Consider the following 18519-nt stretch of genomic DNA (forward strand, 5'->3'; position numbering starts at 1 on the left):
AGGGTAGCCAGATAAGTCGACCTCTTTCAAAGTCGACCCAGACTCTTTTCCCAACGGGTCTGTGGCTAAAATTAGCCACAGATTTGACTAAAATCAAATCTGTGCTTCTGGGGGTCCCTGGAACAAAAAGGTTAGCAATAGGGGTCCATCCGTGGAACAAACTATTTTGAGATGGGGGTCCACAGCCAAAAATACATTTTGGGGGTCCTTAACCACTGATAGGCACATTCTACAAATGTCTTCTAAATCATAACAATTTTCTGAAAAAAACTTATGTGGCCATCAGTGTTTCTCAAACTTTGTCATGTGAAGGACCCCCAGAATGATATGTATTTGGCTACGGACCCCCATCACAAAATATTTTGTTCCAGGGACCCCCAGAAGCAAATATTTGATTTTTGTCTATTCTGCATCTAGCTTAAGGCCACAGACCCGTTGGGAAACGAGTTTGGGGTCGACTTTGAAAGAGGTCGACTTTTCTGGCATTCGTTTCTCAGTTTCTCCTCTGCCTGGTCCCAGATCTGAGGCTCTCCGAAAATAATGGAATAAGAGATAACAAATTAAGGGGTCCTTGGGAAGGATCCCAGGGGGTCCCCAGCAAAATGAGGAACAGTTTAACCACCATGAAGCCAATCTACAAGCTCACAAGCTGTGACGTGTTGTATAGAGCTTGTAAGTCTGCTATTTTGTTCGGTACGTCTCGAGATTGTTTACCTTTAACATTCACAAAACAAACGAGGTTGCCTGAATGAAAGTGTTGATTTTTCATCTCACCATCTAGATTCTAGAAAGTCATTCCAATGAGAGAATGTACAGCATAATAAAGAATTACTATAACTAGTCCTTACCCGTTCAAAGATATGAGCTCTGAAATGATGTGCAGTGTGTGGGTTATGGGGTGTGCACTGTGCACACAGTATATGAGGGATGGAAAACTTTAACTGGTGCTTGCATGATAATATGTAGGAGCATCAATGTAAGAAATACCCGTTTCGTTTAATGGCTACAGAGATACTGTGTACCGATCTGCATGATTTTTGGACAAAATCTGTAACAGGGCCAGACAACAGACCCCCCCCCCCCCCCCCTGCGCCCGCCCGCCCGCCCACACACACACACACACACACACACACACACACACACACACACACACACACACACACACACACACACACACACACACACACACACACACACACACACACACAGAGAGAGCTGGTTAAACATGTTGCTTGCCTCATGCTAGATGCAGAATAGATATGCCTCAAGCTAGATGCAGAATAGATATAGATACACCATAAAAATGTTAATATACAGCATATGATTTGTGAAAGTGACAAACGGGCTTCACAGTTATGTTAGGTGTGTTCATATGCTAATGGTGATGCGATTTCAGATCAATTGCTCCAGCCACTGAGGAGAAACGCTGTGACAGACACTCACTCAGACAGACAGACACTCAGACAGACAGACATTTGGAAAATTATATGTTTGATATATTCTGCCTCCACTTCTGTATTTAATCTTATGTAACAACTATTTAGAGCAGGGGTCTTCAAGAGGGGGTCCGGGACCCCTAGGAGGTTCTCAGAGTTACTACAGGGGTCCTCCAAATCTTTGTGTGATAGGGAAAAAAAAGAAAGAAAAATCTGACAGATTCTGAGAACTTTAGAAAAAATAGCAAATCTACAAGCTTAAATAGTCTATTTTCAGCAAAGAGGTTTGGTGTAGAGGGGACTGGGAGAGGTATTGACAGGTTAAATATCTGAAAACACAAATTGTCATGAATCCAAAATACACTGATGATTGTGCTGTCAAACAATGAAACTATATGGAATTTATGAAAGGTGGTGGGGTCCCTCCCTGCTTCATCTCTCTCTCAACTAAGGGGTCCTTGGCCTGAAAACATTGAAGACCCCTGATAGAGAATGTACAGCATAAAGAATGACTATATTTTCCCTCCACTTCTGTATTTAATCTAATCATAACAACTAAGATCTTCTCTTATGGGGGTCCCTCTGCTACTAAACATTTGCGGAACAAATTTTGTTCCACATATATTAGTGGACGTTGTTTAGATCAGTGGTTCGATCTCAACCTTTTCAGGCCGCGACCCCCATAATAATCATATTTGAACTGCGGACCCACCACCCACCCTGACGAGCACAAAGATTGATATTTCTACCCATTTAATGTATTGATTTGATGTTGATGTAATTATATTACCTTGTCCTTGCTATTGAACTCAAAGATATACATTTTACAATTTAGGCATTTAGCAGATGCTCTTAATCCAGAGCGATTTACAATAAGCAAACTAATACATCAATACAATAGCAAGGTAATATAATTACATCAACATCAAATCAATACATTAAATGGGTAGAAATATCAATCTTTGTGCTCGTCAGGGTGGGTGGTGGGTCCGCAGTTAACCTATCTCTAACCCTAACCCTAAACCGTAGGCCCATGGGAGTGTCGCCACTCCGACAATAAGAAGTCACTGTCGGAATGGAGATGTGTCTGAATGGAGACATGTTCCCGAGTTGAGGCATTCCATTTTTTACACGGTTCTATTGTGAAAATAGCAGATCTAATAGATCGGCTATTTTCACACTTTGGCCAATGTTTAATTTGTCATTTTAGAGGTATTAAAAAGTCCTTAAAATATCACTTTATAAACGTGCATGTTGGTTTGTTTACTGTTGAGAGAGAAAACAATGTTGCACATTAACTTAATCATCTGGGCAATGGGGACCCCCTCAAATAATTTGGGGACCACCCTGGTGGTCCCGACCCACAGGTTGAGAACCACTGGTTTAGATAGACAAGACTATCTGATTTGTATAGAATATTTCAACAACAAGGTAAAATTGGTAAATAGGGCTTGCAAACTCCTCCTACTCTGAACATCAGACGTTGAAGCATCATAGTAACTTTGTAGCATTTCGTTGTTTAATTTGCACTGTTTACTTTGAGCCTTGAGTCTGTGGTTTGTTGACTCTCATCTTTACACACTTTATCAGATAGAAATCACTGTCGCTCTGATAATAAAAGTACAACATGTTTTATAATCGCTCTCACCTTGTGTTTGACATTTCCTTTCATTCTTCACGATGGTTTGTGTAAACTTTAAAGCTACTGGAGCTTTAATGCAAACTAAACATCAATAAATGACAAACTGTGGACGAGAAACAAATCGTTGTTGTTTTTTGCGGGTTCCGTTTGAAACAGGAAGCACTGAGACCAATCAAACCGCGTTGTTCAGCGTTCCCTGCATCTCATTGGTGGAGACACGTTATGTTCATTGTTCATGTCAGGTTTAAAGCCCGCCTACTGTATCCGGTCATTTCCACTCACACATCAGTCTCGCGTGGCCAGACGGTTGCCTCCGCGATTTGGTCAAATGCTCCCAGCATACAGTCTGGCAAAGCAGAAAGATAAAAATGAGTGCGAGATGAAAGCGGAAGTGAAGCCCTCACGTCACTTCCGTTTCAGTCTCACATCACACATATTTATCATGATATATAATTAAAAATCATATAAGCATGTTTAGCTTGCTGCTTAGCAGAAATGACATTTTAAAATATATTTTATTGAACGGTAATGTCCGTTTCCGATACTCGCCGTTAGGGAGCTGCTGTTCCAGACTCTATAAAAGCAATAAGCCACAAGAGGCGAGTGGTTACCGGGGGAGTATACACCGGCTGAGAGGCGTTGGGAAACACGAGGCGCAGCCGAGTGTTTCCGACCCTCTCAGCCGGTGTATACTCCCCCGGTAACCACAAGCCTCGCGTGGCTTATTGCTTTTCTAAAACGGTCACAATATTGCAACATGAAAATAATAGCATTGCATTTTTTAAAGAAAAAAGTACACTTCTCCGCCACCAGGAAGAGACATGTCCTTGCGTTTACCAGCAACTAACGGGACTTTATACGGAAGCCAGTGTGTGTTTACAAAGTCACGTCATTCTTTTTGCCAAAAGAATAGGGAAACAACACTTGTGTTAGATCAGTCTCATGTTAAGAAGTTAAGAACCATATTCGATCCATTCACATGTTTATTTTCATCCAGATTTAGCTGCTATGTGGGGGTGAACATCACATCAAAAACGCTAGCATAGCAACCTAAGCTAAACAGCCGAGTGGTGCCTGGAGAATAGAGGGCGCTTGTTGCCTTTACAAGCCCCGCCCGGAGCCATTCAGTCACTGTCCTATGCATGCGGGCGGTGCTTAGAAGCACCCGCACGGCAGGATTTGAGAGGAAATCAAACGGTCGCTTCTCTAGTTCAGCCTCACGGCACAGTGGAAAGAAATAACGCACCTGGCTTTGATATAAAGTGATTCAAGGTATGGGTTACAGTCTCAGGTATACCATGGCAACCAGCCAATCAGAATCAAGGAATGGAACTAGCCGTTTTAGAAATAGCATTCAGAGATTGTGGAATAGTTGTCTGGCTACGCGAGACTACTCACACATACATGCATAAACACAGACGGTTTCCGTATCCGCTCCAGACAGGATATGTTACCTAGTAGAGAAAGGTATCTGCAATAAAGCAGACAGCCCGCAACACTCCAAGTTAGTGGTCACCTAAAGACACAGAACTGTCAGACACACCATGCCCCAGGAGATGCTGATCTCCTCATAGTACAAAAAGCAGTGGAATCTGCAACCACAACAAATACTGTGATCATTGGTGATGACACAGATCAGCTCATCCTCCTCATCTACTATGCTGACCTCAAGTCACACAACCTCATCTTCAAACCTGAGCAAGAATGGGGATGGGAAGAGAATGATGGGGGGCTTGTCCCTGTCCAGACAGACATACCTCCAGCTCCACAAGAACTGCTACAGGTCATCAGATGCACCTGTAAGACAGACTGCAGTAGTCTGAGGTGCACTTGCAAGAAGCAAGGCATTGACTGCTCTGTTGCATGTGCAAACTGCAAAGACAAGGGGTGTGCAAACACATGTCTGATTGAAACTGATGATGATGATGATGATGACGATGATGATGAATAGTTTAAATATAATGACAACATTGCTTTTATAACTTTAAAGTTTTGTATAATGTTGTGTTTAGTTGTACCTTTTATTGCATTCATAAACCATATTTCCGATTTTCTCTTGGGTGAAGTTTGTCCCTTTTTTTCCTCACAAAATGGCTATAATATTAACAATTCTCCTTTGAACAATTGAACAATTTACTGCATCCCAACACAGTTTCTAGGTAATTCTGGAAAGTATTGAACCTTTTCTTTGGACAACAGCTAAGAAAACATCCATAAATCAATTTTTAACATGGGCGTCAATGGGGAATTGTGACATCACCTATTTCAGCATTTTTCACTATGTTCCACCACTTGGATTTCTTAGGACTTTTGATATGTTATTACTAACATATTTATGAAACAAAAAAAGTTGAAAGAGTTCATGGTTGGCCCATTTTTTTTCTTAGATTGCCTGTACTATAAGGCAAAAAAAAATTTTTTGTCTATTAGTTTTTCCACTGATGAAAACAAAATAAAAACTAAACAAAAACTAAGCTATGATGACAATAAGACTAAATACATTGACAATTTCGTCAACAAATAAAAACCAATCTAAAATGTTAGGTAGGGACTAGTGGAGAATAGATCCAGTAGAACTCACTCAGTAGAGGTCATTTTATGTTTGGTTGCGCTCTGAAACTAGCAGATCTACAAGCTCATAGCTTGAGCTTATAGATCAGCTATTTTCAGCATTCAACTAAGTGTAAAATCAGCCATCAAGGCCTGCCAACATATTTTTCGTCGACTAAATCAACTCTAGACTAATAGTAAAACTTTTCAGATGACTAAAATATGACTAAAACTATAAATCAGAATTTCATTCAAAAGGCTATGACTAAAACTAAATCAAAATTTGTTGTCAAAATCAACACTAGAACGAGGAACTAATGAAAGATTAAAAAAAAAAAATAACACATGAAGAGGGAAGATCTATCTATGTGATGATTCCCCCTGCAGCACAGTGTGTGAGTGTGTCCACTATTATTCATTGCTCCGGTTGACTTTTTTTCCACATGTTATTATTATAAGACCATTTCTTTGTTTATAACTGGTCAGTGGTCACATGGTCCATTCCAGCTGCCAGCAAAAGAAAAAGTAAATTAACATTGAAAACCTCATCTCAGCGAATGGATAAGTTAATTAATTAATACGTGGCAGTGTTAGTGTTATTTAAATCTTCTGTATAGTGAGTAAAATGTATTTTTGGTAAGCGGTCCGTTTACAAAACACTTATGGAAGAAGTATTGTTTTTAGTTTGCTGTTTTCTGATCTTAGAGCCTCACTATGTAACTGTTTTTTAAATGAATAAAATGTAAAGTTTTGTCCATTCTGTATGGTAGAGTATGTTAATACAATATAATACGATTGTGGGTGGTTATTTTTGTCTCCCTGCTCTTCTATTGAGACCGACTGTAAAATATATGGACAAAGCGAAGCCATTGGTTTCTATGCAGCGCAAATGACGCATTTTGGGTCCTTGGAATGGGTGTCGCCATCATAGATTGTAAAAGCACCAGAGGATGCTATTGGCTGCCAACGGTCACGTGCAACCGCAGAGATATACATGGGAGAATGTGGTCGGAGCCTCCCGAAATACAGCACACGAAGAAGAACACAGCCGGCTGGTATCAGTTTAGTTGGCCACGCCCCCCGCGACTTTATCATCAATTTTAACATAAATGGTACCTTATTTTCACAAAACGCATATCATCGTGATTGAAAGGCAATTTTTAACTAGCGATAGGAACCATAAAGTATTTATGAAAATGTTAATTAAGGTTAGAAAACGAAAGGGGAAATGGGGTCCAATGGAGAACAATTCTTTTTGCGGTCGGCCGGGGGGGAAAACAGCGCAACTAGCGGACAATCATAGGAGGTTTTAGTTCCTTTGGAATCATTTTAAATCGGCGGAACTATACCCCTGATTGAGACCGATTGTACATGTCAAAGGTCATGTCACATGGAACTAACACGAATGTTGACCTGATGGTCAAGATTCAATATCTGTCCCCTGAGCAAGCATGCAGGCTCTATTAGCTCAATGGTAAGAATTTCAGCACGTGAGCAGGAAACAAACAGGGTTCAAATCCGGGGTAGAAGAGGAAGTTTACATAGTGCAGCTTTAAGTGTATTCAATGATGCTGCATTCACTACATCAGGGGTTTTCAAAGTGGGTGACGGGGCACCCTGGGGTGCCGCGAGATAATTTGATAATATTTGGAATTTATTTGGACACTTGAAAAAATATTTAGTATCATTTTAAACTTGAAGTACAAAGTTATTTTCAGTCAGTTCTAACCAAAATGGCTATTATTTCAACGTTTTCCTCGCAACATAATCACTAAAATATCGTCACTGTCGGGCAGAAACCTCGTATCTCCAAGTTTCAAATGTGTACGTCTTTTGGTAAAGCAAAGCCCTGCTTCGATCATACAAGACTGTCGCATAAAACTAGTGAAAACTGCCGATCTACAAGCACACAACGCCTCACGATGCGAGGCGTTGTGTGCTTGTAGATCGGCTGTTTTCACTAATTTAGTAAATTTTATAGATGATAAATACAAAACGAACGGTTTTGGACAACGACGATATTGCTATAAATATAAGGTGCTGGGAGTGAAAATTATAATGTAGGGGTGCCTCGGATTTAAAAAAATATTTATGGGGTGCCCTGAGACAAATAGGTTTGGGAACCCCTGCACTACATCAATGCATGGTTCCCAAACTGTTAGCTCAAGAAGACCCAAAAGAGAAATTAGACGTACACACAGCGAACAGAGAGGTTTTGTCTAGACAGGCTGTCTGTTAGCAGACCTAAAACCACGGTGGGTGAGACTGCAGTGGGAATTTCCTCACCTGGCGGCTCACCAAATTACCTTTCTCCCACAGGGCTTGTGTTTGAGTTATATGCAGAAAATAAGGCCTGTGGTTATCACATAAACCTAAGCATTTCACATGCCAGTTCTATGGCATAATAAATCACACCCGTGCTTATTATACTAATCTAGGCCAATGTTCATTTTAGTTTTAGTCATATTTTAGTCTTCTGAAATGTCTTAGTTTTAGTCGAGTTTTAGTCGACTAAATATCACAAGATTTTAGCAGACTAAATCTACAGTTGATTTTGTCGACTAAAATGTAGCCTATTTTGGCGGGCCTTGATGGCGTCATAATAGCTGATTTGACAAAATAGTCGATCTACAAGCTCACAACGTGTCGCAGCGCAATGCGCTGAGAGCTTGTAGATCTGCTATTTTCAGAGTGCAACACCTGAGCAAAACCAAATATAAAATTACTTGTCTTTTGGTTCTACTGGATCTCTTCTCTCAGTCCCTTAGTCTAGCTTTTATTTGTTGACAAAATTGTCAACATATTTAGTCTTAGTTTTAGTCATTATAGCTTAGTTTTTATCTAGTTCTTAGCCTATTTAGTTTTTGAAAAAAAGGTAGGCGACAAACATTCATATATTAGAGCTTTGGGGCACAGACATTTTATTCTAGGCCTACCTGTGAGGGCGGATTCTGACATGCATTTCAATGGGAATGGAGCAGGTTTGCTGCCATTTGTGGATTTCTAGATAGCTAGATAGATACCTTTATTATCCCAAGGGGGAACATTTGTTGCCCAGAGGCAGCACAGCAGTATAAGGTTATTTACAAAGTTACAGAGAAGTATGAAAAAGATAAAAAGAAAAAACAAGAACAGAGTACAGAGTACAGTAGGTACAGTAAGAACAAGATACAACAGGAAAGGGAACGAATAATATATATACATAAAGTGTCCTAAACCACGACTATCAATATAATACAGTGCCCAAATCAAAGTGACCATAACAGTCAATGCTAGTTAGTGCAACAAGTATCTCTACATCATGTCAAACACAGGCAGAAATACTAAAAAAAACTACTAACACAACCTAATAGTGCAGTGTCCAAAGGTCAGAGCGATAAAAACAACTAGCAAAAAATAATAAAAATAAAAATAAACAAGAAAGGGTGATGCAGCAAGACGCACAAAAAAACACCCTCCCTGGAAGGTCCTTAGAGGTCAAAGTCAGTGCAGATATAGTTCCAATAAAGAAAAAAAGGCTACCGTCGTCCTACGTTAGGAAGGTAGTCCTTGTCAATCGACCAACACACATAACAGTTTTGTGCAATGGAGTGTTATGATAACACTCCATTCCTATTGAAATGCATTGGCGGAATCTGCCCTCATAGGTAGAATAAAAGTGATGTGTGACTGTGCCCTTACTGGTACTGGTTAATGTATGTTCAGCAATACAAATAAAGCATCTAAAGTAACCTAGTAGCTAAAGTTTTCAAATAATTGTACTTTAGAGTAAAAGTAGGCTACAATATTTCCCTCCAAGAAGTAGTGGAGTAGAGGTAAAAGTACTGAAAATACTCCAGTAAAGTAAACATAGGCCTACCTCAACATTTTACTTAAAGGGGGCGTGACACGGCCAAAACAGCTAATTATGGCTATCAAATTAGCCAATTTTTTTAATGATGTCATGTACCCCCATGTTAAATGACCCAATCAAATTAATTTATTGTAGTTACTGTACTGAAAGTAGTACTTTCTGTACAGTAACCGAAATAAATTAATTTGATTGGGCTAATATGGGGGGAGGGGCGGAGTCGATTATCCATATCATTATCTTTTGAAACTGCCCCAAAAAAAGCTGTCCGAGGTGTCTTTCCGACTTTCTAAACCAACTTTAAAACTATCAGTTCTAGGGGTAAAAATGATATGGCATTCGCTATAAAATCAATGGTTAGACCGATAAAAAAGTACATGTCTTCTTCAAAAAAGGTGTCAAAAAAGGTGTACGAGGGTCAACACGCTTCTCCCCGTCTATGCGACGGTTTTGTCGGCCATACCCTGCTGTCTCTTGCCCTAACCTGCCCCGGACTCATTTTTGAAGCTTGTGATTGGCTGAACCGGACGTAGGGAGCGCTCCGTTGTAGTCACTTGGACCGCGCGAGGTGCACCAAAACCCAATTATCATGGCGTTTATCGTGCGCTTGCCCAGGCCTTACGGCCTGGGCATAAATATAACGATTGCATTCACCACGGCTTCGTAACTCGCGCGGCGCTCCGCCGGCCGCGCGGCCCTGGCCCGCTCTTCGCGGCCACTCGCGCCTGCGGCGCTCGGGGGCGAAGTGCAGGACCAAGGTCCGCTGGCCTTCGCGTCGCTTGCAATGTCGTGGACAATAACTGAAAACGAGCGCTCTATGCCGTTTCCATCCATCTTTCCCAGTTGGATCCATAATCACGCACCAGCGATCTCCTCCTCCTCCTCCTCCTCCGCAGAGGAGGTCCGTGGCTCATACACTCTGTGTGTGTGTAGCCTGTGTGTGTGTGTGCTTTCGCGCGCGTGTGTGTGTGTGTGTGTGTGTACACACAATAGCTCTCGCAAATAGCCGTGCGGTGCAGCGCTAGCCACGCTACACGCTAACAACAAGGTTGTGCGCGGCACCGCACAACGGACGAAGTATACATTGCGCGGCACCGCACGACGGACGAAGTATACATTCACTACTAACTGATACGGCCCCGCCTCCTTTTCAGACTGTTTGAAGAAACACCACGTGACCTACTGTATCATCTATACTATAATTTTGCGAATGTCTGAGTGTCTGTCACAGCGTTTCTCCTCAGTGGCTGGAGCAATTGATCTGAAATCGCATCACCATTAGCATATGAACACACCTGACATAACTGTGAAGCCCGTTTGTCACTTTCACAAATCGTATGCTGTATATTAGCATTTTTATGGTGTATCTACTATCTATTCTGCATCTAGCTTGAGGCACATCTATTCTGCATCTAGCATGAGGCAAAATGTTTAACCAGCTCTGTGTGTGTGTGTGTGTGTGTGTGTGTGTGCAGGCAGGCGGGTGTGTGTGCAGGCGGGTGGGCGGGCGGGCGGGCGGGCTGGGGAGGGGGGGGGGGGCAGTATCTCTGTAGCCATTAAACGAAACGGGTTTCTTACATTGATGCTCCTACAGTACATCATGCAAGCACCAGTTAAAGTTACTTTCCATCCCTCATATACTGTGTGCACAGTGCACATCCCATAACCCACACACTGCACATCATTTTGGAGCTCATATCTTTGAACGGGTAAGGGCTAGTAATGTTAATTTTCGGCCGGTGTCGCCACTCCTTTAATAGCCTACAGTAGCTAATTGAGACAATATATTTCGTTACTTTTCGTTACTTTTTCTCTTTGGGCCTAGGCTAGCCTAGTGGTTCTCAACCTCAGGCTGTGACTCCCAAAAAGGGAGGACCCCCCCACCCTGGATGAGCACTTGGAGTTGTAAAACTTGAGGCATTACATTTTGTTTAACACGGTTCTATTGTGAAAACAGCAGATTTACATGCTCACATTATTATTATTATACTTATTGTGAGCATAGATCGGCCATTTTCACGATTTCTTATTTTATAAAAGGTTCTTACAAGTCCTTAAATTGTCACTTTAGAAATGTGCAGATACCTCATAGGCCTAGACTTATACTGTATGTTGGTTTGTTTGCTGTTGATTGAGAAAAACAATGTTTCACATTAAGCTAATCATCTGGGGACCACCCAAAAATAATTTAGGGTCCTGACTGACCCACAGATTGAGAACCACTGGGCTAGATTAGCCTACTATCATTTTGAATGACTGATGATGTGCCATATAATTCTCCTTCATTTACACTCCTTACCGCTAGAGGGCGGCGGTCGGTGGCTCCTCCTTCATCTTCAAGTCAGCAATGACCCGGAAGAGCCTTGTGTCAACAAACGTAAACACGTGTGTGCGGCGAAAAGCCCGTGGTGGAAAGAAGCTGCATGGAGGAAAATGACACAAAATTCATATTTATATAGCAGCATATTATCTATTATTCACGCGTACAAAGTATAAGGAGGATTTAATACAATGAAGTTCGCTTATAGGGTAAGTAATGCACTGTCGGTCAACTTTATCATGTTAAACTGAGCGACTATACAGCACAATTTAACTGCATTAGATTACGAATATTGTTTCTAGTTCTGTGGTCCTCAAACTTTTGCATGTCAAGGACCCCCACATTAACGCTTATCTGCCCGCGGACCCCCATAAGAGAAGATATATCCTTACCTATACGGCTCTAGCAGTGATTCTCAACCATTTTAATTTTAAGGACCCTCAGTTTGACATGTATTAGGCTACGGACCCCCATTTAATGCCATTTCTTTCTCTGGGACCCCAATTTATTTAGTAAAATCAACGTTAATTTAACTCAGAGAGCGGGTTCATTTGGTTCCATGTGTACACTCTCTGAGTTACAGACCCATAGGGGTCCATTTGCTTCCTAACTAACTACCATTTAGCTGGGGACCCCCTGGAACTCCCTCAAGGACCCCTGGGGGTCCCCGGACCCCACTTTGAGAACCAGTGGGGTAATTAACACACTGTCGGTCAACTTTATATTTTGTTAACGTAAGTGATTACAGCACATCTATAACCAACTGCATTATGAATATTGTTTTCTGGTTTAAATAAACACAGCTCACCTAGCTTCACAATCGTTTATATACACTGTGTTTGTTTCTTTACCGGTAGGCCTAATTGCTTTAGTTTGTATCAGTGTTTTTGTAGCCTATATCAAGGTCCATCATTTATTCTGTATTCGAGCCATGGACCACCATTTGATGAGATTTAGCCTCTTAGACACAAAAATATGAATATTTTGTGGTTGGATAAGATTTGACAGGCTGTATTGATGTTGTGCCATAGGAGCGATAATCATGCAAGTTGATCAAAAAAGCAATTATTCTAATACATCCTCTAATGTGTAGACTTCTTGTATATTAAGTAATGCAGATGTTTAGCGAAAATGTAACTCTTGAGAGCATAACATGTCTTACGTCTCTAGCTGTGATTCTCAACCATTTTTTTTAAACTTAATTTTTTATTTTGTCACATGCACACATATTCACATGGTCAACATTTACATAATTTTCATTATCATATTAGAGTCCTTTTATTCCCCTGTGGTGTCATTCTTCCAGGTCGTGTATTCAGTCCATTTCTCCCATTTTTCAAGAAACAACTCCTCCTCTTGTATCCTGAGTCTATGTGTAAATCTCTCCATCTTATATATACATTCCTCCTATTGCCGCATCCCACTTCCACGCCCCCTTTACATCGACTTCAACTCATAGGTAGTCGTCTAGGACGTAAGGAATACCGCCCCTAACTCTATGCCGTCCGCTCATTCGCTAGAGAGCAAGAGAGAGAGAGAGAGAGAGAGAGAGAGAGAGAGAGAGTATCTCAGGTTACAAGAGGGAAGGGGGGGGCCGCTGCACAGGGGGAGAGAGAGAGAGAGAGAGAGAGAGAGAGAGACTCAATCGCTAGCCGAGAGCCTGTATCTTACAAGAAGTTCGCGGCCCTTCGGGCCACTCACCTCTAGAGTTCACAGCAAGATACTGTCTGTCTGTCTGTCTGTCTGTGTGTGTGTGTGTGTGTGTGTGTGTGTGTGTGTGTGTGTGTGTGTGTGTGTGTGTGTGTGTGTGTTGCTAAAATGAAAACATTGAAATAATGAAAATAAAACATTGGCAGGCCTATTACAGTAACAATAATAACACAATTAGGCCAAAACTTTTTTTTTTTTTCATAAAACTTTTTTTTTTTTTTCAAAAAGAAATTATTTTTTTCAAAAAGAAATTTAAAAAAATGTTTTTTTTTTACTTTTTTTTAATTTAAAAAAAATAAAAAAAAGCGGGCGTGGACTCTAGATGTGAGCGGCCCGAAGGGCCGCGAACCTCTAGTTACATACATTTCTTCCACAATGAATGCACAGCCACTGCTCAGAAGTTGGGGAGTCACTTCTATACCACAATCTCGTTATTGCTTTTTTGCTGGTTGCTAGTAGCACCTTGACCAGATACATGTCGTCTCCATGTGTGTTTTCCTGTGTCAAGTTTCCTAAATATAATACCACACTCGTCTTTGGTATTTCAACATTCTTTGACATGCATTAAACTACGGACCTATAAGGGTCCATGAACTCTCCATCATTTAGCTGGGGACGACTGGTTGAAAACCCCTGGTTGGTTTACATGAATGAATCGTGTCCATTTTCTACATGCTGATTCTCATGGATTGTGTTCATGTCTTCATGATCGTTTATACGAATTGTGTTCGTCTCCACACAACAGTTTTCCAACCTGTACGGAGCCGTGTACCGCCAGGGGAACCTGAGTTTCTCCAGGGATGGCAACGCAGTGATCAGTCCAGTTGGAAACCGGATCACAGTGTTTGATCTGAAGAAGTGAGTGAAAGAATGAAAGAATGAATGAAACCGTGGATGTTACTTGGAGGGAGAAATGTGCGACCTGTTGGGGTCTACAGCTCTCGATCAGATAGGCTATTTTCACAATTTCTGCCTCGTAATATTTGACAATTTGGCCAGTGTTTAATTTGTCATTTTTAGAGGTATTAAAAAGTCCTTGATGTATCACTTTAGAAATGTGAGATTCTATACACTTAAACGTTATGTTGGTTTGGTTTGTTAAAACAATGTTGCACATTAAGTTAATCACCCCCAAAATAAATTGGGGACCCCACTGGGGGTCCCGACCCACAGGTTGAGAACCACTGCTCTAGATTAGTGTTTTTTTTTTTTTTTTTTTCAGCCCTTTTCACATCAAGGTCAATTGTTTATTCGGCATTCGGACCACCATTTGATGGCTCTCAGGCCCAAAACCTAAAATATATTTGTTGTCGTTGGATTTCGTCCACGATTCCATGCTGTATTTATGTTGGTATCATAGGACATACAACAGGCAAACATTGATCAAAATAACAATTCTTCTACATTCTCTAATTGTGTAGACTTCTTGTAATCTGCTCTTTCTATCTGCAGTGTTTGATAAAAAAATCCACCATAGACATGTTATGAGCCTGCATTGAATTTATTGACCGAAAGTAGCTCATTAGTCATAACATGTCTGCGCTGCGGTGGATTTTTATTTCACCACGGCCATTGTACAATTAACATGTTTTTCTTCCCTGTCCCTCAGCAACAAATCAGAAACGTTACCAGTGTCCACTAAGAAGAACATAGCATGTGTGGGTCTCTCTCCTGATGGGAACCTGGCTGTCTTGGTGGATGAAGGTAATTAACCAGCCACTAGATTGAACTGAAGGAGAAAGGTCCTAATGTTCAGTACATACACATAGGCGTACTTAAAGGTCCGCTGTCAGCCCCGAAATTATAATAGTATGATACAGTAGTTAATGTGGTCTCTCTCCTGGATCTCTCTGTGGATCCTCAAACAGTCTGAAACTGTCTTAGTGTAATCTGCCCAAGAACAGCTGACCAGTACAGTAAGTAGTCATACAGTCAGGCTATACAGACAATTAATTTGATTGGCTTATGGCTTGTTTTTTAAGATGATTCTTAAAGTGACAGTAACCCTTTAGGTGACATTCACTTCTTGCCAGCAGCAGGACCAAGCCTAGCCTTGTTTATGTACTGAGACGTGTGTAAGCCAAACACAATTATTTTCTCAATCGTACTGGTTTGCTGAAATTCACTGCACCGACACTAACACTCTTTAGCACCAAGCTTCTAGGATCATTCCCAAGAAGACTTGAGGTTACGAATTGGTTCTGAATAGCCTCAGTTTATAACTGTACTCTGTACGGTTTGTGGGATGTGTCACACATACCCATTTCCTGTCACCGTTGAGTTTCGCGACATGACACCTTATGTGTTTATGGTTCATATTTGTGTGTGTGTGTGTTGGCCTTCAAAGCCGCCAAAGGTATGGCATCTTCATACCTTCAAAACCTGATTGAACCCTACAACCCCACCTGTTCACCCGGATCAGCTAACACAGGGATGCTGACAGAACCCTCGCTAACCCTAACCCTAGACTCTTTGCCCTACTGGCCGCCCAACTGTGGAATAAATTCCCTGTTGCACTAAGAACGGCAGACCCACTCCCTTGCTTCCGCTGTGGTCTGAAGACTGTGTGTGTGTGTGTACACTACACTTTCTAACCACCTGTCCGCTGTACCAAGACATCAGAGACACATACTTCCCACAGATCATAACCACCCAAGGAGAGTTTCAAAATATGACCAATGACGAAAAACTCCCATACCTGCTGGGGGAAGTAAAACAATGTGCAAACACAGCAGCAAGATTCGTGAGCTGCTGTGATAAGAGAAGGATATCAAATGGAACCCAACCACCTTAAAAACCATTGTATATATCACTGCTCTGCCTGCACGTTACCGTGATGCATAAAAACTGTTTTCACCTGTATATATTCTGTTCTGATTGTATTGTATTGTATTGTGTACACGTCTGCTTTGGCAATGTAAACGTATGTTTTCTCATGCCAATAAAGCCCCTTGAATTGAATTGAATTGAAAATTGTGTGTGTGTGTGTGTGTGTGTGTGTGTGTGTGTGTGTGTGTGTGTGTGTGTGTGTGTGTGTGTGTGTGTGTGTGTGTGTGTGTGTGTGTGTGTGTGTGTGTGTGTGTGTGTGTGTGTGTATGTGTGTGTGTGTGTCACAGATGGAGCAGCAGTGTTGGTCAGTCTGGTCACCAGGGCAGTGCTCCATCACTTCCACTTCCACAAGCCTGTCAACAGCATCCGTTTCTCACCTGATGGCAGGTAAACAGCATGCAGTTCTGCTTAGGACCCAACAGTCATAAAAAGTACACATGCACCACGCCCTAATGGCGAGTGGCGACCATCAGGTCAGAGCTTCTAAATACTGGAAGCCGTCGTTTCTTTGGCAGTGGTGGAAAAAGTACTCCCATTCTTTATTTAACCCTTTAAGTGCCTATCCCGAACATGTTCGGGATATTCGGGATCAAAAACAATTTTTTATTTGCTATTTTACTTACCCCGAGCTGCTTGGAGCAACGTGGGTGGTCCCGGCTCGCCCAGCGCTCACCAACGAGAGACGCTAGATGCTCCGACGATTTATTCCATTGAAAATGGTTTAAAATAAAGTTTAGAGCCCCCCAAAAAAAACCTCGGTACCGGTACCGGGATGTATTCCAGGGTGCCTATCCCGAACATGTCTGGGATATTTAATAAAATGAATTATTTAATCGGAGGCCTCAACGAAGCCCCGGTCTAGACGTCCATCCATGCCCGGGACTTAGACTCGGCCATCCACGGGCCGTATTCGCGCTAACGGCCGCATCGTGCCGCCCACTCCAATAATAAATCACATCTTTAGACAGGATTTTCTCCGGATTGTGTTCCCAGACCCAAAGAGAAAGTTTTTTGCGGCTGAAATAGCTTTAGATCGGGCTTCTAAATGGGTTAGCATTTTGGCTACGTGTCAGCTAGCTTCCTCCTCCAGTCACCCATAGCATTGACTGGAGTGAAAACACAAGCCAGTTGGGAGAGGGTCGACGAAAGCTATAAAGAAGGTCTATGGAGAAATTTCTGGCACTCTAGCGCCCCTTGTGGCCGGATGGCACTGTATGAGTTAAGTAAAAGTATCAATACTGCAATTGCAATGTAGAAATAATCTGTTAGGGTGCCCTCACACCAAAGTACCTATGAGAGTGGAATCCGCGTTCCGCCAATGCATTTCAATGAGAGTGAAGCGGTTTCATGCCAGCAGAGGATTTCTGCAAAAAACGCTCCCTTCTCATTGAAATACAGAGTGGAACGCGGATTCCACTCTCATAGGTATTTTGGTGTGAGGGCACCCTTACAAGTAAATGTCTGTAATTCAAAATGTACTTGAGTAAAAGTATGAAAGTAATGGCATCAAAATGTACTTAAAGTACCAAAAGTAAAATTACTAAATGTTTGAAAATAGCAGATCTACAAGCTCACAACGCGTCGCATCGCGACGCGTTGTGAGCTTGTAGATCGGCTATTTGAAAATAGCCTAGGTATAAAATAGTGCTAAAGTGGATAATGTATGTTTTATAATATTATCATTTATATCTGCAAGTAATTAGTAACTAAAGTTTTCAAATAATTGTACTGGAGTAAAAGTACAATATCTTCCTTTGAGATGTAGTGGAGTAGAAGTAAAAGTACTGAAAATTGGAAATACTCAGAAAATACTAAGTAAAGTACAAATACCTCAAAACTGTACTTAAGTACAATACTTAGTAATTGTACTTAGTTACTTTACACCACTCTTCTTTGGCCACCGGCCATGGCGTTTTTGAGGCGATGCACAGCGGTAACGTGACCCGCCTCTCGCTAATGGAGGATCACCATACATGGAGTTCTCGAGCGGCGGCAGACGTTACCGTGGTGGCAAAACACGCATATGTGAAAATACGTTCTACATTGCCATAACTGTATAGGGGAATACTTCCAATAGATAGCATTACTGTCAGTGTCTACAGATGTACTCGATAGACTTAAGGAAACGTGACAACAATCTGTCAGTGGTGTTGTTAGGAGGATATCAATGTAAAGCCCTTTG

At 41.6% G+C, this 18519-nt stretch overlaps 1 protein-coding gene across 1 annotated transcript in view; it reads left to right on the forward strand.

Annotated features, from left to right (window-relative positions):
- The first annotated feature begins 11881 nt into the window (after window positions 1-11881).
- The window catches only part of LOC308280015 (periodic tryptophan protein 2 homolog), a 39517-nt gene continuing 32879 nt past the window's right edge, over window positions 11882-18519 (forward strand). The window contains 4 exon segments of the mRNA XM_080720269.1: window positions 11882-12007; window positions 14254-14366; window positions 15118-15212; window positions 16625-16724. Of these exon segments, the coding sequence (XP_080576395.1) occupies window positions 11990-12007; window positions 14254-14366; window positions 15118-15212; window positions 16625-16724 (326 nt within the window). The 5' untranslated portion in view covers window positions 11882-11989.

The sequence above is a fragment of the Nannobrachium achirus genome, assembly GCF_963921795.1.
Source record: "Nannobrachium achirus genome assembly, chromosome: 24".
NCBI lineage: Eukaryota > Metazoa > Chordata > Actinopteri > Myctophiformes > Myctophidae > Nannobrachium > Nannobrachium achirus.